The 27,549-nt window shown below is 40.3% G+C and overlaps 1 protein-coding gene across 4 annotated transcripts in view; it reads right to left on the bottom strand.

Moving 5' to 3' along the window:
* EBF1 (EBF transcription factor 1) overlaps nucleotides 1-27,549 on the bottom strand; it is a 496,283-nt gene that overhangs the window by 76,155 nt on the left and 392,579 nt on the right. For all 4 annotated transcript variants that reach the window (XM_042449790.1, XM_042449793.1, XM_042449791.1 and 1 more), the window contains exon 10: nucleotides 23,454-23,580. In XM_042449790.1, the coding sequence (XP_042305724.1) occupies nucleotides 23,454-23,580 (127 nt within the window). The remainder of the gene's footprint in view (nucleotides 1-23,453; nucleotides 23,581-27,549) is intronic.

Genomic DNA, 27,549 nt, shown 5'->3' with positions numbered 1-27,549 from the left:
ATGTTAGGTTAGGGTTTTGTTTTTTCCAGTCTGGCAGGAAATATTCCTGAGGCAAGAATAACTTTCAGTTCTACCTTTGCCAACTATTTAGGGTAAGGTATATCCTACAATATTTTACAAATGAGGCAAAGTTATTTTAAAAATATTGTATATATTTATGTGTAAGTTGAGGGCAGGTTTAGGGGCCAAAAGTATATATCTTGCTATGATTTGTGTAAAGCTGAGAGTAAAACTTAGGGGCATGTAACAAATAAATATTTTCCTGTCCTTTTAAAAAAGCATAGAGGGAACATACTTAGGAAGAGCTAAAGAGAAAGAGATGATCTGTTGATCTGAGAAGTTACAACTAGGGGTGTGTGTGTAAGTGATATTGCTGATTTTAAAATCCCTATATCTATATAAATATAGATATGGAAAGGAAAATATAAAATATAAACAGGGGAAAAGAATGAAAATGCAGCTTTAAAGGGGGGGGGCAAGAAGTGCAAGGAAAGCAGCTTGCCTCTATTAGGGACTGAGCACAAAGACAATAACAACACAGAGAAGCAAGAAGCCCCTCTTGGTGTGGTAGCAGCACTCCCACTCCATTTTCCCTCTTTTACCCAAACTAGAGAAGGAAGGGCAGTTCTCTCTCCCTCCTCACCTTCTTTTTTGTCCCAAGTAGTATTCAGCAGCAACATAGGGAGCGTGAAGAATGTGGTGCACCCATCATTTGGGATGTTTGAGGTGGACTAAAGTGATGGTGGCTATTTTTAATAGGGGCTTACTGTATGAGCCTCTCTGCAAAGAGACTGTGGTAACCTTTTTAATAGGGACTCACCTCTCTGCAGGGAGACAGCCAACTTTCATGAAGCTCATACAGTAAACCCCTATTAAAAATGGCTGCTGTTGCTCCACCTCAAGTGCCCAAAATGGTGGGCATGTTACATTATTTGGGTTCCCCCCCCCCCTGTTGCTAAATGCTTCTCAGGCCAAAAAAGAAGAGGGAAAGAGGGAGAACTGCCTTTCGTTCTTCACTTTGGGCAAAGGAGGGGTAATGGGGTGGGAGTGCTGCTTCTCTGCCCTGCTTCTTGCCTCTGTCTCTTGTCACTGCCTTTGCACTGGGTCCCTATTCCATCACTAACTCATGTACAAGTCAAGCCAGGCTTTTGGGGCTGTTTATTGGTCAAAACGTTTTCATCTTACAAACAAGTATGTACGGTAGATTTCACTCTCTGTTGTCTTTCTACTGCCAGACAAAGATCTTTTAATTTTGTTTATTGTAATTGACCTTGATGAGAAGAGAGCTTTTAAAGTGTAAATGCTTTACTTTTTTACTTCTGTGTTTTTCCATTGCTTTTAATTCAGTTGTGTTTTCATGTATATTTTTGATTGTATTTCTATGTTCTGGGGGGGGAGGGTTGCCTTTTTAATCAGTATTGATGTGAACTATTTTGAGTCCCAGTTGTTTGTTTGTATTTTGTTGTTGTTGTTGTTGTTTAGAAATATATTATTTTGAGGGAGCCATGGTGGTGCAGTGGTTAAATGTCAGTACTGCAGCCACTCACTTACAAGCCACAAAGTTGTGAGTTCAATCCCTGCCAGGGGTTCCAGGGTTGACTCATCCTTCCAAGCTGGCATCCTTCCAAAGTGGCTAAAATGAGTACCCAGCTTGTTGGGGGCAATTAGCTTACACATTGTAAACCACTTAGGGAGTGCTTAAGTGCACTGATAAGCACTACAGAAATGTACTTGCTATTGATATTGCTGTAATATATGATCTATGTTAAATAAATATATTTGGAAGAAGATACTGAGTGTAGTCGTTTGAACCCGGAAATTCAGTGTAGAGTCTAAGCGCCACACTCTGACACCACTTCCAAGCTGGCACAAAGGGACAGTCTGTTTCACCTCTAAGATGCCAAAGGCCTTTTAGTCCCTAGCTAAAAGCAAATGTGGACCACTGGCAGCATTACACTCTACTGCATCAGCACTAGGCATCATCTCAGTCCAACTACCTCAAGTGCTAAAAACAACTAAAAATGCTCTCAGTGCACCAAATGTGTACCATGATGTGAATAATGCATAATCATATGTATTCATGTCTTATGGTGTTTCTGCAGTGACACTACTTCTTCAGTTTATCCTTCATCATCCTGGTACTCATCCTTGTGTGTGTATGCATGTATGTATGTGTGAATATATATATATATATATATATATATATATATATATATATATATATATATATATGGGATTGTGAAATAGCCAAAGTTTGGGAAAGTCAGAATAAACTTTGCCATGACACAAAGGCGGGTTACAGACCACTGAAAAGTGGCAGCCTGCACCCGCCCCTTTCCCCGCCGGATCGGGGCCTCAGTGGCCAGAGCGGCAGCCGCTGAGGCCCCGATCCTCTGCTTTCCAGGCCACGGGGAAGCAGCAAAAGGCCCCTTCCCCGAGGCCTGGAAAGGGGTGTCCTTGGGGCTTCAAGCCCCAAGGACACCCCGCGGTGGCGGGGAGGAGGAGAAAGGGGCCGCTTGGCCCCTTTCTCCCTTGCGTCACTGGCCGCAGCCATCTAAAGGCTGCGCCCAGCAGCTCCTTCCTGCTCCGATGAAAGGGCACATTAAGTGCCCTCACGCGGAGCGATGGCAGCGCGTTCATGACGCCATCATGGCGGCCCCCATGTAGATGGGGCGCCACCATCTTGTACGTCCTCCGGACGTATTAGGCTTGGGGGCGTCAAGAAGTGATGCCCCTTTTTAAATTTAGGACGTCCTGAGGACGTCCCTTATGGCGGTGTGTAACCCGCCAAAGAAATTAAGTTAAGTCATTTGTCAGCCATGCATGGTTAATGGCTGAGCATCTATAAAATGAGATTGGAGGAAAGTATGAGCAAATTATTAAAATGGAAAAAGAGGAACAAAGGTGAAGAAACTGTGAAACAATTGTCCAAACCAATTTTCACTAGGGGAGTTCTGCAATCACAACAAAGGTCCAAAACACACTGTAGAAATAATCCAGTTTGAGACTGCTTTAACTGCCCTGGCTCAGGGATAGGGAATTCTGGGAACTGTTGTGTAGCTCTTGCCTTCGGGAAGCCTGAAGAGGATTATGTCACAAATAACTTGTGGTGGCAGCTACAGGGTTAAGAAAAGTTTAGATTAAAAGAACATCTTTCTCCAGAAAGCTAAAATTTTCAGTTTATTACATCAGGTGCTGTTTTCATATCATGGGCAATTTTTCTTTGATTTTCACTGTTCCATCTTAAATTGTGCCTATTCTCTTTATAAAATCTTATCTGCTAAATTATTTATTTCTAATTATTACCCATGGTGCTTTTGCAGAAGTCAGCATATAAACAAGAAAATATGGCTGTATGATGTGATAACTGTATAATTTTAGGTAATACATAGGTGAATCTTTGCTAGCCTTTGTTGTCAAAATAAACCATATATTTGGGACATAGTTGTTAAGCTTTTCAACTATTATGCAGGTCAGCATATATAATTACACATTTCCTCAGTCACACAATTTCACTTTACCTAAATTACCAAGCTATCTGTAGTCATTGTCTCCTTTACAGACCTGTGTTAGCATGAATGAATAAGAACTTTCCTCTTATTTCTCCAAACAGTTGGACTGACTGACAGAATCATGCAACTAGTTTTGTGCTGTGACTTGGGCTTTGGACCAGGGCCAGATGGAAAATAATGCTGTGTGAGGGAGGTCATAATAGAAGGGGGGTAGAACAGAAGAAGCAGCAGATCAAAGATAGCAGCATGCCTTCACCTTGCCCGCCATTCTTCTGCTGAAACTTCTGCCTTTCCATCTTGACAAAAAGGAAATGGCTGTGATCAATTGTACTGCCTAATTTCTGCCTACCTACTCCTCAGAGTCAAAGTGACAAGAATATGAAAACTCAGCTGAATGTGCCACCCTTAGGCTGGGGAGAGGGGAGGACTGTGTATGTTGTTCATTCAAAAGTAAAAATGATAAGATTTTTGAAGGAAAAGTTGCCTCTATCGCTCTTCCTTGCTCCTGTTAGTGTTACATGGCATTTAAAAAAGAAAACAGACCCTTCCCAATAAACCTATAGAACTAATCAGAATAACTGAGTAGTCCAGCCCTTATTCTTCCCTCTTTCATATTAGTTTCCTGACCCCCTCACATTTTAATTCAAATCACAAAAGGGCTTCAAAAAAAGAGATGTGGTTATGTGCAGCTTTTAATTCTTTGGCCCTGGCTGTTTCTTTTTCTTTTTCCTTCAGCCTAGTCTAGATTCCACTTAAGCACCTCTGGGCTAAGGCTCTCCCAGCCGGGTATGCCATTAAGGAACAGGGGAGGGAAAGTGGGCGAGGGGGAGGAGTGGCCCTGGTCCACAAATCTATCTTCACCTTCACCAGGGAACCTATTCGGAAAACAGATCACATCAAGTGATCTGTCCTTTTATCTGTCCTTGAAGGCTAGGGACAGTCTGGGGATTCTCTTGGTATACCGTCCCACCCCATAGGCTAACAGACTCCCTGGCCAAGCTGACACAGCTGGTCTCAGAGCTGGTGTTGGAGTCTCCCAGCCTTCTTGTCCTGGGGGATCTCAACATCCCCTTCAAGTCCAACTTGTCAGATCTGACAGGTGCAGCTCGGGAGTTCATGGTTTCCATGACCACCAATTAGTCTCAGATCCAACACATTGTGCTGGTAATACACTCGATGTGGTCTTTAGTACTGATCAGGAACATTCATGGGCGGAGGTAATTCAAACCTCAGTCCTGTTATGGCCGGATCCATTTTCTGGTCAAGGTGGGACTAAAGGCCACTATCCAGACCCCCCTCAGGGGTGGAGGACCCATTAGAATGTTCTGCCCTCAAAGGCTGATGGAACCTAAAGGGTTCCAGGAAGCCCTAGAGGGTTTTATGGTTGGGAATGATGGCGATTCTGTTGATGCCTTGGTTGATACCTGGAATAATGATCTTACCAGGGCTATAGACAGTATCGCTCTTGAGTGTCCTTTCTGGCCCGCTTCAAATAAAAAACCATGGTACACAGAAGACCTTGATAAAATGAAACAGACTGCGCAACGACTAGAATGCCACTGATGGAAGCATCAATGCTTAGCTGACAAGACATGCCATAGAGACTATTTAGATTCCTGTGGAGTGGCAATAGATGCAGTAAAGGATTCTTTCTTTGCTGAACATACTGTGTCTACAGAGTCTCGTCCAGCAGAGCTGTTTAGGGTGGTTAAAGAGTTAACCCAATTGCCTCCCACCCTGTTGGTGCTTTTGGACATCTCAGTGGCCTTTGATACCATTGACCATGGTATCCTTCTGGAATACCTGAGGGAGTTGGGAATTGGAGGCTCTGCTTTGCAGTGGTTCCATTCCTACTTCTTGGGTAGATTCCAGATAGTGATGCTGGGGGACAGTTGCTCTTCAAAAAGAGAGCTGACATCTGGCGTTCTTCAGGGCACCATTCTGTCCCCCATGCTGTTTAACATTTACATGAAGCCGCTGTGCGAGATCATCTGGGTGTCATCAGTATGCTGATGACACCCAGATCTATTTCTCTATGTCTCTGACTACTACAGTGACTAAGGATAGCACCTCTCCTCTGGATGCCTGTCTTGGGTTAGTAAAGGGATGAATGAGGGAAAACAAACTCAAGTTGAATCCAGAGAAAACATAGGTACTTGCAATAGGTACCCTAGATCCAGGGATGGAGATTTGTCAACCAGTCCTGGACAGGGTCACACTTTCCCTAAAGGATGAAGTTTGCAGTTTGGGAGTACTTCTGGATCCATCACTACAGTTGTCATCTCTAGTGGATGCGATGCCCAGCAGTGCTTGGTACAAACTTCGGTTGATACACTAACTGTGCCCCTACCTGGACAAAAAGGACCTTGAAGCAGTAGTACACACACTGGTAATCTCTCGTTTAGATTTCTGTAATGCGCTCTACTTGGGGCTACCCTTGTACCAAGTTCAGAAGCTTCAACTGATCCAAAATGCAGCAGCCAGATTGGTCACTGGTACTTCTAGGTTTGACCACATAACACCAGTGTTAAAATCTCTACACTGGCTGCCAATTAGCTTCTGGGCACAATACAAGGTGTTGGTCATTACCTTTAAAGCCCTACATGGCTCGGGCCCGAGTTACTTGCGGGAACACCTCTCCATAATCCTCCCTGCCCACTCAGAACATCAGGGAAGAATGTGTTGGAACATTGTAATACTCGATTAACCACAACTTCCCACAGAGCATTTAGTGCTGCAGCCCCTAAATGACGGAACAGTCTGCCAGAGGAGATCCGTCTTATCACCATCTTTAAGAAGGCAGTAAAGACAGATCTCTTCCAGCAGGCTTTCCCATTGGATTTGGTATAGAGACGATGATTAAGACCCCCTCCCCCCAAGTATGATGGTTTATGAACTGATGTCTGGAGATTTTAAGGAACTAATAGGGATGTATAATTCAGTATTGGTATTTTATTTATTGCTTAATTGTATTGAATAATTTTAATGATGTAATCCCGCTTTGATCCTTGGAAGAGGCGGGACATATAAATAAAAATTTATATGTTGTGCAAGAGGACCCCCCGGTCCTCTTACACAACATGGGTCAAGCCAGCAATGGCACCTTAGTTTTAAACTGAATCTTAAGGGTTATCTGCATTGACCAAAAGGCCCAGGCTCCCTTTGTAAAATTCTGTGTAATAGTTAAAGAATATTTTGTTCATGTGCTCTTGATTTGTGTACTTCCCATCTTGAATGATTTCCATAATCAATCTTTTTCTTTTTTCAATTTATTTGCTAACAATCTACCTGTTTTATTTTCCTATTCAAAGTCCTTTAATTTACAGAATTTTCTTTTCTGTTCAAAACCCCTGGAGCAGGATCAGGCCCAATACTGCCTGTCCAGACATGGATCTGGAGGATCCAGCCTGACCCTGGGGTAAATAGCCTTTACCATGGGGTAAATAACCCCTGGTTTTGCACAGTTACTAGGTAACTCTGCAACAAAACCAAGCTGTTCAGATACCCACCCCCACCCCCAAATGCTCCTTACCTTGCTGTGCCATCACTTTCACTCATGAGCACCCCCCCATCACTCAGTCTGACACGGAAATGGCACACCTGGCTGCACCCATGTGGCCAGGCACCCTTTTTCCATGTCAGACGTGGTGAGGTGATGGTGTGGCAAGATAAGGAGTGCACACCGATCACCGGTCCCAGGTCAGAACAGGGACCGAGTACCAGGGAGAGAGTAGATAGGAGATCAACAGAGTCTCTTGTGCAAGTAAATTCCAGAACCAATGAGCAGTTACTGTGAAGACCTTTTCTAGTGGTGGTGGAACACAGAGAAATTTCTCCCCTAAAGTTATTAAAATTTGGCCAGGCTCCTAGCAAATTTTATTTCACTACCTGATGAGTGTCTAAAAGACAGAGGCAAATGGAAATAGCAAACAATGAGGAAAAGAATGCCTTAGAATCATAGAATCATAGAATTGGAAGAGACCACAAGGGCCATGCCGTCCAACCCCTGCCATGCAGGAAATCTCAATCAAAGCATACCCAACAGCCTCTGTTTAAAGACCTCCAAGGAAGGAGGTTCCACTACACTCTGAGAAAGAGTGTTCCACTGTTGAACAGCCCTTACTGTCAGGACATTCCTCCTAATGTTGAGGTGGAATCTCTTTTCCTGTAGCTTGCATCCATTGCTCCAGGTCCTAGTCTCTGGAGCAGCAGGAAACAAGCTTGCTCCCTCCTCAATATGACATCCCTTCAAGTATTTAAACAGGGCTGTCATATCACCTCTTAAACTTCTCTTCTCTTGGCTAAACATCCCCAGCTCCCTAAGGCATTCCTCACAGGGCATGATTTCCAGACCCTTCACCATTTTAGTCGTCCTCCTTTGGACTCGCTCCAGTTTCTCAACATCCTTTTTAAATTGTGATGCCCAGAATGGATGCAAGCTACAGGAAAAGAGATTCCACCTCAACATTAGGAAGAACTTCCTGACAGTAAGGGCTGTTCGACAGTGGAACACACTCCCTTGGAGTGTAGTGGAGTCTCCTTCCTTCGAGGTCTTTAAGCAGAGGCTAGATGGCCATCTGTTCGGAATGCTTTGATTTGGATTTCCTGCATGGCAGGGGGGCTGGACTGGATGGCCCTTGCGGTCTCTTCCAACTCTATGATTCTATGATTCTATGAAATGATAACACTACTGTGATAATCTTTTGTATAAGGCCATAATGATAGTTAACCATAGTTGCGAAACAGATGGCAGGTTAGGAGTGGCTTGCTGCTGCCCCTTTGCTCGACAGGTTGGGGCTGCAGCAACTGCATGATACAACCCCAAGCTCGTCTTCCCCCGGCACAAAAAGGAGCAGCAGAAAGCTGCTCCTTTTTGTGCTGGGGAAAGGGTGGTTTTGCCACCGCCGTTGCAGTATTTTTTTTTCAGCTTTTCTTCAGCGCAGCATGTGTAAACACTGCACCACCAATATGCTGTGGATCTGCAGCACGTGCAGTCGGCCATGCAGCTTCACGGTATACTGAGGGCTTGCTGTTGTCTGAACGACATTCATCCAGTCCACCAGATATCCAGCTTTTTTTGACTGTCTGTTTCATCCCATACTTTGCTATATAATCCCAATTCCAACACCAGTAATGGGAAAGAGAAAAATTCAGCAAATAGGAAAAATATAGAAATAGTTGCCCAAGAAAGAAGATAGCAGCTGAACTGGTGATTGTAAGGGGACAATGGGATAAGAACTATTGGTTTGCTAGACAAATGAATCCTTGTGTAACCTTCCTAAAAATTCAGTAAGGCCAGGCAAGAAAAACATGCATTTATGTAATCACAACTACTGGTATTTCACATCACGGCACTGTTGTTTGAAAGCCATACTATTTTGTAATTATTTTGAGTGGGGGTTCCTCTCTCTCTAACAATCCTAGCTCTGCAAAGCTCATGTAACGAAGCAATACTATCTCTGAAATAATGAGTGAAGGAATGCAGTTCCAATCTCAGGTGCGATTTCACACACTAAAGAGCCAGATCAATACTACCAGCAGCAGGCCGCTCAATACCTCCTGAATTATTGCTTCATTTTTCTTCTTATTATAGATGAGTTGTGTTATTATTTTCCCCAAATCGATATTTTACAACCTTTTTTTATCCGTTTCTCCATAAATTTTGTGATTACTTTAAACTGGGAATTCCGGTACACTAAATAAGATGCAGTATCTGAAAGGTAGTCAGTGTACCAACATGGCTTTTTCTCCCCTTTTAACAACTCAGGCACTATACCAGGGTGAAAGAGGTAGGTTTATAAAAACATGATCAGGAAAATGTTCACTAAGCAATGCTGAAATATAGAATTGGCCTCTATACATGCAAATAGCTTTTTAAAATCTCATTGCATGAAGTTCAAATGATCCTGTATTTAAAGGAGAGAACTGAGATACACAATGCATCTGATATTTAATTCCCACAAAATTTGCCTCTCCACCATCTCTGTGCATGATCTCAGTTAAAGGGCCAGCATGATTCACTGAAATTGTTTCTTATAAAGCAGATAATTCTGGGCACCTTAGAATGATTTAATTAGCTTCTAGAGCTGTCTCCTGCTAAGTGTTTAAAGTGTCTGCAAATCAAATCATGTTAACTCATCTGCTGCAGTACTCTTAGTGTGTCTTAACAAAAACTGTCTTCTTTAGACATTAATGGAACCTTTCCACAGACCCCTTGGAGAGGAAGCAATGTAAGTTAATTACCCAGTGATTTGGGTATTATACTGAAAACCATACCAGTTGTATGGTGGCTACCTATTCCAATCCTGTTTGACATAAGGATTTTCTAACATAACATAGCATAACATAAAGATCTTCTAAAGTAATATAGGAGAGCCAGCGTGGTGCAATTGTTTTAGAATTGGTTCCGCATCACTTTCATAGGCTGTCACTTTGGCCTCTGCTTGTATCATAGGTGCTAAAGCCAGGAAGAGAACCAAGTTTCTTTTTAACATGATGAGAGAGTTACCATTTTAACATTACAAATTAGACTGAGACTATTTTATAACAAAAATTAATATCTTAACCTTGGCTGGCAAGGAATGGAGCCTGTTTCTGACTTCTCTGCTCTCCAAGTCTGGGTGCCCAGCAGCTGCTGCAAACAAGAAAGAACCTGCTAAAAGACTGGTTAACAGATTCCTTACAAAGTAAGACCCTATACAGACCGGCACTTTGGGCCGGCATGGGGGTGGAGTCAGGGTGTAGCGTTCTCATGATGCATGCCCCAACTCCGCCCCCAGAGTGTGTGATGTCACTGCGCTCAGCCTTTCTTCAGTGCATACAATGCAGCTCCAAAGGAGCACAGCATAGCCGTGCCACCGCAGTTATTGCACCCTTCCCAGGGCACAAAAAGTACTCACTTTTTGTGGCTCCTTTTCATGCCCTGGAAAGGCCAAATCGGGACCGTGGCGTGAGGTTGCCATGGCCCTGATCTGGTTAGGAAAGGGGCGGCCGGAGGCTGCCCCTTTGGGGCTGTATGTATAACCCCTAACTTAGCAAGCAAAGAGAGAGTTGTGTTTATAAATCTGTTTTCTTGTCCTTGGATCTCTCCTTGCCCTTGCTCTGCAAAGTTTCCGTGAACTTTCACTCTGTTTATAGAATGAGTACATTATATATGTAAGGGCATTTATAAAGAAGCTGACTTCAAGTTTGAAAAAAAATCATTTCTACTCTGGCAATAGTTGTGCCACAAGATGATCCCTGCAGTCACCCTATTTCTTAAGTATCAAGTTTGCTGTTTTGTTTGCACCAGCAACCTTTTCTATACTTTGTAACTCATTTATGAACTCTAACCCATGCCACCAAGAAAGGGCTGAAGTTTTAAGGTTAATTGCAAGCCACAAAGAGGGCAGGCAACCTGAATACATCACCTGTGAGGATATATCACTACTGGGTGTGTGTGGAATACCTGCCAGGATGACACTGGCAATGATGTATTAATGTACTTTTAAAAATTCAACTATTAAATCTAGTTTAATCCAACAAATTACTCTGGAAAAAAGAAAGATATTGTGGATCTAGCCTGCCAGAATGCTGTCCTATCTGCTATAGAAAACTGGAAAAAAATCAGAATGTGGTTGGGATTGACTTGGTTTGTAAGGTGAGTAAGAAATGTACTGCAGGAGCTCAGAAGACTCTCTTCATTATTTCTTCTTTCGGTAAGTTCTACCAGAAGTAAATTATTTTAGGCCTTTTTATAAATTATAATAGATAAAGACCAGCTTTTATAAATCATTTGTGCTATCAATAAAACCTAGAAGAAACCTGAATACGTGGCCTTCTTAGCATATCAGAGGTTGAATGCTGAGGTCTTACCTGTAAATTTGCTCATCACTGTCTTTTTATTATTTGTTTATAAATAAATAAATAAATAAATAAATACCGCACTGCTCCCACTTCAAGTAGCAACATGGTTGCTTTCAAGAATGTGGCCATGTTCCTGGAACAGAATTTCCATGGGAACAATTCTTTGCCATATTATTCCTAGCCTTCATGAATGTAGCTGGGCAACTAACATCTACTAAGCTACAACCTTAAGTACAAGCAAGTCATTAAAAAAAAACAACCACTAAAATCCTCAATTACCTTACATTTAAAAGTTCAGACCACTACCTTAACGTTCTTATAATTCCCCCATTTCTTAAGTTAACACATCTCTCCCACCCCACTCCACCTCCCACACACACTTTCTAAGTTCCCTAAAGGGGGTATTTATCTAATTTGCACCAGAGAGCACTTACTGACTGATTAAAACATAACAGGGGCTGTGTATACTGGCCGGGTTGGGGGCAGAATCGGGGCATAGCATCCATATGATGCATGCCCCATGCCCGGGGGTGTGTGATGCCACATGCTGCACAACACAGCGCACTGTGTCATAGCACTCCTCGGGCACTGTGTCCACATGACACAGCACTGAAGTAGTGCTGTAAAGCCTCAGTTATCACGCCCTTTGCAGGGTGAAAAAAGGAGCTCTTTTTGCACCTGCTCTTTGTGGCTCCTTTTTGCACCCTGCAAAGGCCAGATTGGGGCCATGGCATGCGGGTGCCGTGGCCCCAATCTGGCTTTAAAAGGGGTGGGTGCAGGCTGCCCCTTACATAGCCCCACAGCTTCTTGGCTGAGTATTGTGCAATTGCAGTCCAATCCTATACATGTTTACTTAGATGTAAATCTATTGTTTTCAGTGAGGCATACTTCCAAAAAATGTGCTCAGAGAATCACACATCAATTAAAAAAACACAGAGGAATGATCACTAATTCCAGCAACAACAACAAAAGCCTTCTACTTGCTTTTTTGAGTTTCAGGGACGTAGATCAAGCGCTAAAGGGTAATTTTTACATTTTTTCTTTCTTGAAATTTGAGTTGGAAGTCCCTATGAATTGATTTAAAGAGAAAAGCTTAAGTATGAGTTTTGAACACTATTTCTTCATGTTCAGTTTCTTTTCTATAAAATATATGGGGTGAGGAAAATTCATAGGGCTTTTGTTTTTGTTTTTTAGTTTCTTTTATTAACCTTACACTTGCTGGAAGTCAGGGTTTCCAGCTGGTAACCACCAGAACCAAGCCCAGGTGCAAATGAACAAACAGTTCAAAGTAGCAGCTCTTCATGCCAGGAGGTTAACCATGATTTACGATCACCGGAAAAAAGTGAAAGATTATGTTGCTTGGGTTAAAGTGCTGGAAGAGTAAAGGAACAACAAGCAGTTACGTTTAAAACATTGTCATAGTCCTTTGTTATTCCGCCTTGCTAAAGAAAGACCTTCTCCTGTTTAAAGAAAGTCCTGTAGACTTTAAACCTCTGTTTCATTTATGAATCACATTTTTGAACTATTAATCCCATTTTTGGACTAAGCAAACTTGCAAGCAGCTATTATGGAAAGGCCCCAAAGTCCACTAGTTTAATATCTCTCCGAAGACATGTAAAGTTTAATGAATTATACACCAAATTGTGGAGAGAGACACATTTGTTGCTCCCTACAGATTACCACACAGATTCAGTCCTGGGTGTATTAGATGATATTAAATTCAGTACCAAGTAATTCCAGGTTCATTTTTAATTGTTCATGGCAATTGAATTTACCTTCTGCCATAGCTCCTCTGCTATTAATAGCTACAAGGCAAAAAAATCATTTGGCCAGTAAACGTTTGCCCACCCTTGCATTGCTTGCCTGGGAAATTTTGTCAGCAAATACTTCTTGAATCTATGCTTGCCATTCAGTTATCCAAAGCACAAGAGGCTGGGGAGCGGGGGAGACTGTTAAGCAAACATAACTGTCATTTGCAACCTAAATTGACAAAAGTATGGTCACAACAGTAGCAAACTAGAATTGAAATATGCTAGCTGTCAATAAACCATATATATAAAAACTAAATCAGTTTTCAATTCTGGTTTGCCAGTCACGTCTCAAATCATGGTATGTCAATTCTGATGTAACATCAAACAATGGTTATACATCCCTAATCATGACTCAGTATAATTTATTAATCCAAACACATAAACATGGATTCTATGGATAGTGTGAATCAAAATTTGGTATGATGTTTGAACTAAGCAGTTTGACTTTCTTTAGACAATCTGAGTTCCATAGATGAGTATGAAACCTCAAATATCAGCCTCATATGAATTCACTCATTCATTCAAGATAAACAAATCCTTATTCATGAAGTAAATGTTCACGCCATAGCATAGAAGAAAGAAGGTACCTAATTAATGAGCAAAATCAGTTCAAAGTATTACCTGTAGCAGTTTTTTTCTAAACTTTTTTATTCAGAGAACCATTCAAAAGAGGAATACAATTTATTTGGAAGATCAATTTTCTGTATCCCAAAGGATTGGGACTTAACTATTTCAGGTTTCTACATCCAACAGAGATAAAACTTTTCTTAATTGCAACTGCATTTGCTGTTTTACTAAACATCCCCTAAAAGTATTGTGACTGCAACAGCACAAAAGCTTCTTGAGAAATTCAAGTTCTCTGTCTAAGAAAGGGACAGGTAGGACAGAGAATCTCAAAGGAATTTTCTTTTTCTGTTCCTAAAAGAATTTAAATTTTAATTCCTGGACTATGACTCTAGTTTCCCAGAGGCCACATGTCTCTGAATCTTGACAAAATGTAGGCCTTTGGCTCTAACATCGTTTTTTCCTCTTCCTGCATGATTTTCAACACCTTTGCCTGATGAAGAAGCCAGTGGAACTTTGAAAGCTTGCATCGTGTATTTTATGCATTTTGGTTGGCCAATAAAGGTATTACTGTTTTGTGGATTTTGGATGTTATTGTATTTGTTCATGATTTGGATGGGATCCCTAGCATGGTTACTTTTTGGGGGGAGCACTGATTATAACATTTTTGACCACAGAAAATATTCTTGTTCAATTGATGAGAATTATTCATTCATGGTAATACTACTAGTATTAACAGAATTTGCTATTTCTGAAAATGATTTACATATTAAGGCTCTGTCCTGTGGTCATGAAAACACACCTCAGCGACCAAAGATGGAGCACAGCTCCCTCTCCAAATTATTTTTCACAAACATCTGCCCTCAGATAGAGAGAGATCCAATGGCAAAGCTCCTCTCAGACCCCTCCCAGGAAGCAAAGGCTTCCCCATAGTGCTTTCTCTGACCCAGATAGGAAATCTAGCTTGGAAAGGGGCAAGATTCCATAGCACTGAGTTATGGTAGTTAAAGTGGTAGTAAACTGGATTATTTTCGCAGATGCAGTCCCTATGTAATGCAACAAACAACAATTAGGTTCACATTCTCTCCTCTGCTCTACTGCAGGAGCTGGACAGGGTTTTCAAAATGCCAAAGCCTTTCATGTGGGGTCATTTCTTTGCATCCACTTCAGGACTGCAGTCTTTCTGTTTTAATTACAGGCTGTCAATATATTTTTTTGGAAGGCATCATCTATAGGGGACCTAATTCAAAATCAGCCTGTTTCCTTGGATGCTGTTTGTAAATCCTACAACAATCAACAGCTGTCTAAAATAAAGACCAGATATAAAACCCTAGTAAGACCAAACAGAGGATTAGCAAGAAAAATTCCAGTAACCCCATGGGTTAATTTATTGTAGAAGATGCAAAGAAAAATGTTTTATAGGCTGCAAAGGTCAGATAACTGTCATGTCATATTAAATAGGCTAGATGATCCAAGGGTTCATGGGATTGCATGAACATTGCCAGAAAGGCATATAAAGTCTACTTTACCCTTTTATTGTAAATAGTCTCCTAATCCTTTACTGCAAATTTATAGTTTAAAAATGGTAACACATTTTAAAGATTAAAGGTACATGACAAATGGTCCAAGTCCCTCAATAACCAAATCACACTACTTAGATTGGGCACTTATCAGCCTTCACCCCACCCCACCCCACCCCCCTCCCTTGGTTTCATAGGTAGAAAAATACTTTCAATCCTCTATTACATAAATGATGAATTGGGCCGTTGCTTATGGGCTGTTATTTGCTTGGCTGTAGTCAATATGTTTTCTTTGGACAGGGATTTTGTTGATTAATTTCTCTTTTGGACTTATCATTTATTCACTTAAGGCAGAATGGGAAAAGTCAAGGTTATAGAACCTTGGGCATATGTAGACTTACAATAATAATAAAGTTTTATATTTTAAGTGTTCTTAAACTTGTTTTGCCTGATGCTTCGTTGTATAACTGGGGGGTGGGGGGAGGGGCGGGGACCCTAATTTGTTGGGAAATGTGGGAGTTAAGTATCCAAAATAATATGTACAATTCATTCTAGGCTTTAATATCTAACAGTAGCTGTGATTGTATTAATTTTGCAGATGCCATGTAAGTACAAGGTAAAATTTTAGTATATTTTTAATTCTTCTGTTCTGCACTGTACTGATAGCATTTAATTCATCCAACAGCAATTCTAGTTACAATGAAACAAAAACTGATGTGTGTTTGTGTGTGCGTGTGTGTGTTTTCAGGCTTCTTACAATATTTTATCTGAATAAGTTAGTTGCATTTCTACTTGCTGTAGTAAATAAGTGTCTACCTGGATGGTCTGTACAGCCAATTCCAGAAGGTGGCACTGGGGCACCAGTGCTTGCATACATTTAGTTTTTGCTGAGGGATGGCTTAAAACTTAATTTTAGTATGTTTTTGATGAGAATTTACCATTCAGAGTTGTAGAGTTGAGCATCATCAATATGTTGATAGCAAACTATAATGAGCTGTATTACACTGCATGCACAAGAGCCAGTGAAAGTGCTGTACAAATATTTGGGTTAGATGGATAACTTTAAGTTCTATCCATACATGAAGGAGGTGAAGGTGATGGGAGATTAATCTTCTCTAGATTGGGTAGTATTCTCCATGAGGCAGGGGTGATCCCTAGATCCTCCGTTTTAAAAAAGAGGTAAAGATACTCACCCATGGTACCTCTTTTTATGCTATTATGTCCTATTTTAGTAATATTGTATTTTTATGGATTGTATTGTACAGCTGTATGTAAGCCAGCTTCAGAGTATGCTTCAAATTTTATGCTAAATAAGATATGTAAAAAAGCAACCCTAGCCCCAGAGAAGCTGACAGAACAATCAAGGAGAGGTAAGGGAAGTATGATGGGTGGTATGTGTGACTGAGGAAATGCACAACCAGATCTGTACAAAAAGGAAAGGAAGAAAAAATTTCAGCAATATTTGGGAACATTTAGAGGTTTTTGCTATATGGTATTATTTCACCACTACCCCTTTGTATAAAGAAGTATTTTAATCCATGGTTATTAACAGAGTTTATAAGAAATTTGAGTACTTCATTTCATTAGGCTATCTAAAAAATCACTGCCACAACAATAGCTAGTACTGATAATTAGAAAATCTAAACAATATGATTTAAGTTCTTTATTTTTGTGCACAAGAAAAATAAAACAAAAGCTAGGGGCAGCACTGCTTTCAACCTTACCTTCAAAACTACACTCATCCCTCCATATTTGCGGCTTTGATTATTCATGGATTTGGTGAATATGTTCTCTCTAGCAATATCTAGGCCCTCCAGTGCAACTCTATGGTCAACTTTAACTAAAAGTTGTACTGAAGTACTATAGCTAGAGATTCCTAGAGAGAATACTCTACTAGGCCTTTGTAGCTTCTCCAGGGAAGTTCTATGGCCAGTGTCTGTTGGACGTTTTTGTCTAAAACAAAAAGTATTCACAGCTTTCTAACATAATGTACTCTATTATTCTTGGAGATGTTTTATTGATAGTAAGGGACATTTTCCCATTTTTTTCCAGTGACACTGGTTTTTAGTCTTCATTCAAAGTAATCAGCTATTAAGCATTTATAATATAACAACAACAAGAACAATAACAACTGGGGTGGGAATAAGGATCAGCCAATTTGTCATTTTGGTTGCATTCAGTTTCTCATATGCCCAAATTCAGGTTTGTCTCCTCTTGTCTCCAGATCAAAGGCATTTTTTAAAAACAGTCCACCTAAAATATATACTAGTACTTTTTGTATTAATTTTTGATAATATTTTATTTTTGTATATATGTTGCCTATTATGTGCCTTTGGGCAAACAATTCCTCCAATATATTTTGCATATCATTGTCTCTAATATATGCATTTCGTGAAGACATTTGCATTATTGCAAACATTATTGAAATACAGTAATTACTGTAGTAAACAATAAATATTTAAATATTAACATTGGTTCCAAAAGTGCTAATCAGGTAAGTTTGAATTAGAATGCAAGCCAAACATATTTCTCCCTGTCTCTAAGTGATGCATTGTAAAACTAAAAGGATGTGTGTTATTACAAAAGCCACTTCAGTTTAATCATGTTTCAGAACTGAGTACCCATGCTGCTTTGGTCAAGGTTAGTTGGAATAAGGATTAAGCAGCTGGTGCTGCGGAGGGGAAGTTGTTTTGGTGGGGTGAAATGGTATGGAATTGCCTGTCTGTTTCTTATTATTCCAGCCACCAACAGTACTTTCTTTCTTTTCTCTTCTTTTTTAAAAAGAAAGCTAAACATTTTATTGGTTGCCTATCTTTGGAGCACTAAGAAAACATTGATGAGAAAACAGAAAAAAATTCTCTGGAAAATATTACAATAAACCTGCGAGAATTCTCTCCTGGAACAAACACTTTCTCGGCGTGGTTTAGAAGATGTGAGACTGTTGATAAATATTTCCATTGAAATGTGAAGCACCTCCAATATGTGAAAGCTTTCTCTTACTTTCCATATTAGACCCATGTGCAGAGCAAAAAAAGGAAAGGGGAAAAAAAAGAACATCCCAATGTCCATAAATACAGTGTCCTTAGCACCAAGGAAGTGCTTGTCATAGTGGTTGTTTTTAAAAATGTAAACTTAAAAACAACAGCAATTACTATTACTACTAATCTGAGTCACCTGAGAGGGCTTCAAAGTGAAAAGCAGGCTTCTAACTACCCAGAAGTTTTATTCTCAGGTGCATCTGGGACCTTCATGAACTCAGATGCAGTATCACTGGTGTTTGAAATTCACCTGGTGCAGGAGCTGAGACTTCTCAAGGTGGTGGCAGCAGCACTTCTGGGGAGAATGATGGTCAAAAGGGCACACTATCTCCCCATCCTTTGCTGCTGCCATGACACCATTCTCCTCATGAGTAAGGTGATGCTGCAGCAATGAGGTTGGGAGGGCTGTGGAGGAGACCACCACTGGTGCAGAAAAGCCAGGAGGGGCTCACTCACCCCTCCTCACTCCACAGCAGAAGGAGGGCTCAAATGGGTGTCACCCCTCTTCTGGAGTGTCACTTGGTGTGTGTCACATACAAACATCATGGTTCCCATAGCACAAAAATGAATATCCTCCTAGCTTGCTTGGTCTTTCTTTCTTTCAGTCTTTCTTTCTTGTATTCCCCTCACCAATATACACATATGCCCTCCTTGCTTCCTTTTTCCCATCTAAGGACCCCCCAAAGCCTCCCCAGCCCCATTGTTCTCCAGTCAGGAAAGGTATATGGAGAACAATCTTCCTGCTTCACCCTTGTCTGTCATCTCCCAACCCCTGATCATTCTTACCCCTCCCCATGTGCCACAGTTATCCTAAAGTCCACCTCTTCCATCTAATGCCACTGAATAATCACTGCCACACAAATCTATTTGATTAAAAGCCAACCCACTGCCATGAAATGCCATTGGCCTCATCCCAGTGATCCTTAGACTAGACTGTCTCACCTTCAGTCAGTCAGATTCCAAAGCATACCTGCCAGTATCTCCTTAAGAGGAGTCTGTCAGCTTTATCTGAAAAACAGTTCTCTTTCGCTACAGTGACTTTTATGACAGGCCAAATCTATTCACAAAGGGGTTCCTGTCAGAAGGCTATGTGAGTATGTTTATAATATAAACATCCTTCTGAACAACACCCAAAGAAGGGCAGCAAAATTACTGGTACAATGATTTATTTACCCATTCTGGCATACTTTTAATAGAACAACATTACTAGTACCCTGATGTACAGAAGAAAAAGAATGAGGAGGAGGAGGGGGGGATCTGATCTCTATGGGATCACTACAAAAATAGTCTATACACAAATATCAAAGCCATCTGTGATGGAGGCATAGAAGGGAACAGACCACTTTTCACAAGTGCTTCTCTACAATGGATCATATTTTGTTCATGACCTCAGGTTGATGAAAATAATTTATGTTCCTATTCTCCCTGCTGTTCACTGACTTGAGGAAAGATTTCAATTCAGTAGAGCAAAACACAGCTTTAAGCATGCTTGCCTCATGGTGCATCTCTTCCTCATATGTCAAAATTATTCAGGACGCTTGGACAGATGGCACAATGGTTATCACACTTTTTCATGATCCACCGGGCACTGATATAAAGCAAGGTGTAAGCAAGATAACATTTTTTCAAAGACAGTGTTCAATTGTGTCTTGAAAAATTATCTGTGCAAGATCAAAATAAATCCACTGAAATGAAAAATGGGTTGAAAATTGATAAGGAGGATTTGCAAATGCTACTTTTCTTAGATACTGAAAGTATAAGAGTCAAAATAGTGCAAAATCTACTGCAGACATTTAAAAGAAATCAGTCTGGCTATCCATACTAGAAAAAAAAGGGCATGAGAATTACGCAATGTCCAAATTATGACATACATTTGGTCAATCAGCTATTGAACTGACATCTCAAAGCAGCTGCATCAGGAAGATGGTTTAAGGTGCTTCATGAAGAGTTATCAAATAGTGTCTTGTGCAAAATCCACACCATCATGTATGTGCATGTAACCCCAGGTTCTTCATGTGTATGTCATCAAAAGAATTCTAGAGAATATTTGTTTTCCACATGACTAGTCATGAAATGGTTCAAGGAGAATTACAAGAGACTCCTCTCTCAGTAGAGTAGTGTAATAACATTATTTTTCAAAATTTAATGTTTTTCTTGCATAAAAGATATTCCTTGTTTGATGGAACCTGCATTCACAGATGATTTTCTAAGTTGTTGGCAATTACAAAGGAGGGGAGTAAAATTAATGGGTCACTAACATTTTCGTAGACTCTCCAGTAGCAAAGGGAGAAAAAAAGATCAGTTTACAGCCAGGTGGCTTGGGGGGATATTTTGCTGAACGCTGATTAAAAATAATTTCTTCTAAATGAGACCTGACCACAAAATGGGCCATTAATGGTTAAGACATTTTCACCAGAGAGGAAAGTATGCCTGAATGACTCTCATAGCATCTACAAACCCTAGTTTTCTCTCCTCTTTTCCTTCCTCATCTGTCCCTTTTTCTCATTCTCAGTTGCAGAGTAAATAAACACCAAGTGATGCCTCACTGTTTTCAGCCAAAAAAAGAAGCCAAACTCCTCTGAGAAAACATTTGGCCTCTGTGGTTTTGTAAAACGTTCCAGAACACTGAATTCACTGACAAACACTGTGGAAAAACTCCCATCTACTGGAATGCTGCTGTGGAATGTTACTGTATCAGAACATCCAATTGGTCTATTTCCTGTAGGCTCACAATGAGACTTCTTGCTGTGTGTGTGTTTGTGTGTGTGTTTTAAGGGAGCTATGTGAGAGTTAAAAGAAGTTCTCATGGGAAAAATGAATAACAAGAAATTCTAGCTTTAGAAGAATTAACTAATCTGCTAGTTTGATTGTTCTTCAAAATTTACAATGAACTAATAATCCTAATTAAAACCACTTGGCCTAGTTCTGTAAAGCATCATAGCTTTTTCTATGCTTCGTTTGTACACACCACAGTCTATCATTCCCACCGCCTTCTACTGATCACTAACAAAGTGCTGACTTTGTCAGGGTGGCTGAGCTAATTTTGTGAACTCAGTGTGAAACCTTAGCTAAACGAAATTGTAGTAATTTTCCTTAATTTGTAATAATGATTGGAGTGCAAACGAAATTTTCCTCTTGGGTCAATCCTATAATTTTCAATTAACTAAAACTGATCGGCAAGCTTGCTCCAATCTTGCATTTTGTTTAAAGGGCTTGGAGGCATTTCTCAAGATGAGAAGTACATGGGTGGGTGAAATGTCCCATTAAAAATAACAGAAAACAACAACAAAGCAATAAATGAACAAATTGAGGCTTAATCCAGACAAGAGAGATGTGATCCTGGTCAGTCAAAAGTCAAATCATGTAACGGGAATTCAGGCTGTGAGGGATGGGGTTACACTTTCCCTGAAGACACAGGCCCACAGCTTGGGTGTGATCCTGGATTCAGTGCTGAGCCTGGAAGCTTAGGTTATGGTGGTGGCCTGGAGTGCATTTGGACAGTTAAGGCTTGTGAGCCAGCTGTGCCAGTTCTTCAAATGTCAGATCTGGACATGGTGACACATGCCTTAGTTATAATCCATTTGGATTACAGTGACATGCTCTACATAAGGCTGACTTTGAAGACTGTTTGGAAACATAAGCTTGTCGTAAAAGCTGTAGTTAGATTGTTAACTGGGGCTAGCTGTAGGGAACACACACCTTCCTTGTTGTAAAAGCTCAACTAGCTCTCCTTTCATAATTTCTAGGCATAATTCAAAGTGTCTGGGTTGCAACCACTGTGAATTTTAATATATATTTGTTTTTAATTGTTGTAAGACACTCTGAGTGCTGAAATGGGGAAAAGGCAGGATAACAACAACAACAACACTAACAACAATGATGTTGTAGATCCTCTAAATCCCTTCCTCTGGAAATTATATGACCTTTTAATTTCTATGGAAAGCCATAGACATTCCTAGGGATTGAACACAGCCATTTGACTGCACTTTCTATATTCTGGTCTTGCTGACAGAAATTTGTTGAAAGAAACTGTTCTTGTTGACAGTAACAAGACAATATTAATGTTTAAGATACATCTCCAGCAAGCCAGAATTGAATGAATAACAACACAAGAAGAGTCCTTCTGGGCTAGACCAAAACCCCATCCAGTCTAGCATTGTGTTCACACAGCAGCCAACCAGTTGTCTATGGAAGCCCACAGGTCAGGCATGAATGCAACAGTATACATGTGTAACAGTGTATGATTGCAACCATACCTCCTCACTCTGCTCATGATTTCCAGCAAATAATATGCAGAAGCCAATGCCTCTGATACTAAAGGAACTACGGTATATATCCATCACAGCCACTGTTGACCCATCCTCCTCGAATGTGTTCAATCTCCCTTTAAAGCTGTCTAGGTTGGCAACCACCATGATAGCTTTTTGATACTAAATTCCACAGTTTATGTACTTAATTTTACCTGCTCTAATTCTCCCATCATTCTGTGGTTCTAGTGTTAATGACAGAAATGGAAATGCTTCCAATGCATTATGCATAATCTTATATGTTTCTATCATGTCTCATTCACCTTTTTTCTAAAGTAAATATATGATAGCAACCATTTTGCAGGGATTGTGGGAAGAGCTGGATTATCAATGGTTCAATTGATACAACTGCTTGAGGTCCATTATTGGCTAGGAGTTTTGTACTGGAGGCAAAAATGTGTAGCCTGATTCTTCTTCTTCCCTAATCACCTGAATCTCCAAAGCCCTCCAGTGTTGGCTGGGTGACTACTGAGACAACTAATCTGCTAGTTTGGTTCAAAATTTGCAATGAATTAAGACAATGCTCAGAACATTTCCTATTTCTGCTGGAATACCTTTTCATGCCAAGTTGATGCGATTTTTCTTACTTATTCAACCTGTGAAAGGATCACACTACAACGGAGAAAGGACCAATTCACAGGCAATTTTTCCAGCCAGCACATAACCAGAAAACTATTCCACTGAATACATATTTAGCTGTTTAACAAGACTAACCCTCACACAAATATCATCATGTGGTAGAAGAGAATATGAGGGGAATCTGTGGTGGAAGAATCTGCTTTAATTTAGAACCTCTGTCTAAAAGAAGCAACATGACTTTCCCCATTATATTATGAGTTAAAATTTCCCATCTTACCAGTGTAGATGAATCTTCCAGGTGTACCCTTACAGAACTGCTTAGATTTGTAGGACAATGTAACTTCAACTACACCAGGGATGTGCCGGGGCGGTGTTTGGACTCTGATTGCATGAGGTGTAATAAGCTAGAAGGAAAAAAAAGGGAGGAAATCTGTTAGATACAGAATATTTATTTAATAACACATTATTCTGAGATCACATAAACAAAGCATTGAAACAAATAATTAACCTGTCAGCATTTAAATATATTCTTGATGTAACCAATATAAAATCCAATGACAACAATATTTGCAAACGCTCATCTTTCCAGCCATAATATTAACTCTGTTTTCATACGTAGCAGGCATTTACTTCTTTTCTGGGTATGAAAATTGCTTGTGACACACTGCAACATTTGAATGTCCTCAACATGCAGGTTTTATATTTATGCATCCCTGAAGATTATAACTCAGGTCCCAGCATATAACAGTTTCCTTAACAAACTAATGAAAACATACAGAATTCCAAACTCCTAAAATGTAACATTTGCATTCTCTCTCTCTCTGTCTCTCTCTCTCTGTCTCTCTCATTATATTTATTCATTTCATTTCATTTTTATCCTGCCTTTTTCCCCGGAGGGACCCAAGGAGGCTAATGACACACACACACACACACACGTATATATGTATATATGTATATATATAGTGTCAAAGCAAGTCTAAACATCATTTAGTCAATGGGTGAATTAAACCCACCCAAGTCTCTACCACTGAAATCTGTATCCTCTCAAATTGGCATGAATCTGAACAATCATCTAACTGTTTTGTTATTATAATTAATATACGTTTAATGTAATAATGATTTTTTTCAAATAAAATGACTTTTCTGTTCACACATAAAATCCATCTTTATTCAAACTGATTTTATAACTTCTTGAAATATTTTTTAAAAAGGAAATTGAGATTTTCTGTATCATTTCCTGTTATTTTTCCTCAAAGATTACACATATTTTATCATTTGACTAAATTTGTTATCATTATAAGCCATTTGCTTTTGCCTTTCCAGTATTCCTCAAAATTATAACTAGGGTGTTGAAGAAACTAGTCTTCCAATCATTCATTTGCTTGGAAAAATTATATGTATTTTAAATGGTCATCCGTTTAAAATAATGAGAAGAACCAAAACACAAGAAAACCTAAATGCAAGGATAAATAAAACAGAGAATCTTAGTCACAGTCCTAGGTGCTATCTGCACTGGCTAGGATACTCCAGAGTAACTGGCACCACAGCTGGGGCAACATTTTACTTTAGTCCTCTGTTCTGACACTGTTCTCGTATGCTTCCTATTGCGCTGCCCAGCATGGCTGCTGCCATGGTGAGTTTCTCACTTTTGAGATCAGAACTAGGCATCTAGGCTCAATCGCATGGTTGGGTTCCTCATTCTGACCTCAGAGCAAAATGACCTGTAACAACTGCCCTGGGCAGCTCAGCTGGACACATGGCAAACAGCTGCCTGACATCAGAATGGGAATATCTGGAGCAATGGGGACTTCTTAAAATCTGTGCTAAGAGGATATAGTCCAGGCTTGGCACTGAATGGCCCAGACATTGTCCAGACTGTTCATGCCAAACTATGGGATTGGACCCTGATTCATCCAGTCTCCCTACCAAGAGGACAGGGAGAGGCTGGTTTATATGGCCCATGAAAACTCAGGAGATTATTTCATTAGCTTTGCTGCCAGTATAGACCCTGGATGTAACTTTCTTAAGGTGGATCTTATCACATTTACTCATCACCGGGCAGTATGCAGCCCATACACAACCTGGGCTTCTCTTGTAGTTTTTCAAGAATTGGATTTTCACATTCTTGAAAAGATGTGGGACAGACCTGGAGAAGCCTGGGTTGCATACAAGCTGCATACTGCCCGGCGATGGGTGAATGCAATAAGACCCACCTTGAGAAAGTTACATCCTGGGTCTATCCTGGCAGTGAAGCTAATGCAATAGTTTTATCATCTCAATGAAGCTGAAGGGCTTTAGGAAGCAGCATTGAATGCTGTTCTGGTGATACAATATTGAATCTATATATTTAGGTGTTTTACTCCAATAGAGAAAGGGAATGTGAAGGACATGTCTCATGATGTCCCCCCAAAACTAGTGCAACTCTATGCCAGCCTACTTAATTCACTTCCACTGCAAGTCAATAGAAAGGAGAAAGAAAAAAACAGCCCCACACCTGCCCAGAGCAAAAGCTCATGGTCCAAAATGTAGTGGTGGTTCCACAAGGCTTGTCTCCCTGCATCCTACTCCATTGTTAATGTGAGATAAGATTGCTCCGCCCAAGTGGACTCAGTTACTGGAAGGAATCAGTGCTTGGTGGCAGAGGCCAGTTTACATACAGAGTTAAAACCATCTCAGATAACAAAAGGCCTGGAAAAGTGTCTGAAACATTCAAAAATCACTGCCACTCTGAGCAGACAATATTGGTCTGAGATTGACAAATTGTGTGATTCATCATAAAACATCTCCATATGTTCAGATTTACTCCTCTGTCACACTGTAGTGTATGTTTCTCTCTCTATGTATGTGCATATGTTGTTATCTTCCCAGCATGTATAGGTCTGCCACCAATTTAATTCTCTTTCAACATTATTTCATGCATTTCCCAATAAAAACATGTAGGTTCCCATGGAGAGAGTGACATGTTTATGATACATTGTTGCACAGAGTTAAGGTTGGAGAGAGTTCAGCAGATTTGCTGGATGGTTCTTTATGATCACTCTCCCCAAAGCTTTCTAAGACTGTTAAACAGATACTGCAGTTTAAAAGCACAAACATTCAATATTTTTGCTCAGTTGTTCCCAGCTTTCTACATGATTTTTGAAATTATCAATTTTATACTGAACAGATAATATCGAGTTCATTTCCCTCTGCTGGTTAGGGAAAGAAAATGGACCATCAAGTGCTACTTCCACTTTTCTCTTTCCAGTTCCTGAGCTAATTTTTGAAAGCACAACTTACATCTTGTCAGACATCTCTCTCCTATGCTCCAAGCATGTGTGCATAAGACAGCTTCAAATAATATGTGTCAAGAGTACAGGCTGTGTTGGTGGACTAGATATAGCTCAGAATTTTATACTATAAATTTAGAGAACAAGCTTCAAGTCACAATCCTAGATACTGATTCATTATATACTCTTTAAAAATAATAATTTAAAAATAATTAACTCCCCAATTCCTATGTACTGCATTGCAATCCTGCTACAGAAATACCATGTCACTAATACAAAGAGATTAAATTAGTTCCATGCACTGTAATGATACCTATGTCCCTAAGTACATTCTTCATTCCTTTTTCTATTCCTTTCTCTTCTGCATCACAAAAGTGATGACTGAGATTTCAAGATAGTATATAGCTAAAGATTTTTGTACTAGAAGATTATGCTCAAGGTATGGTATTGGCCAAAAGTTGGCATCCTGGGAATCTCCATGTTTTGTTTTGTTTTTAAAGACCCTTTGTAATTTTTAAGGCAGAAACGGTCTCGGAAATGTGTGAGCCATAAGTAAGGAGGAAGTTCCTTCTAAAGATTCCACCTCAATATTAGGAGGAACCTCCTAAAATTAAGGGCTGTTCGATAGTGGAACACACTCCCTCAGAGTGTAGTGGAGTCTCCTTCCTTAGAGGTCTTTAAACAGGGGCTGGATGGCCATCTGTCAGGTATGCTTTGATTTCTTGCATGGCACAGGGTTGGACTGGATGGCCCTTGTGGTCTCTTCCAACTTTATGAGTCTATGATTCTATGAAGATGAGCGGCTCTTTTCCTTATCCCTTAGCTCCATCGGGCCTAGCCTGAACTAAGAAAAAGAGTTCTCCCTCCAGTCCATCTGGTGCCATCCATCCTTGGAGGGAGAGATGCAGGCCCAGTCCTCTCTCCAGTCCATCTGCCTTGGTCCAGGCCTCAGAGGGAGAGAAGGATTGCTGGACCTGATCCCCTTCCCTACCTGACCCTCCTCCCTACCACCATTCCCTTCTCCTTTCATGTTGTGTCTTTTTAGATTGTAAGCCTCAGGGCAGGTAACCATCTAATTATTAATAATAATAATTGTAAGCCGCT

This window comes from Sceloporus undulatus, chromosome 2, assembly GCF_019175285.1.
Source record: "Sceloporus undulatus isolate JIND9_A2432 ecotype Alabama chromosome 2, SceUnd_v1.1, whole genome shotgun sequence".
Lineage (NCBI taxonomy): Eukaryota > Metazoa > Chordata > Lepidosauria > Squamata > Phrynosomatidae > Sceloporus > Sceloporus undulatus.
The sequence above is the reverse complement of the archived record's forward strand: the minus strand, read 5'-3'. Positions and strand labels throughout refer to the sequence as shown.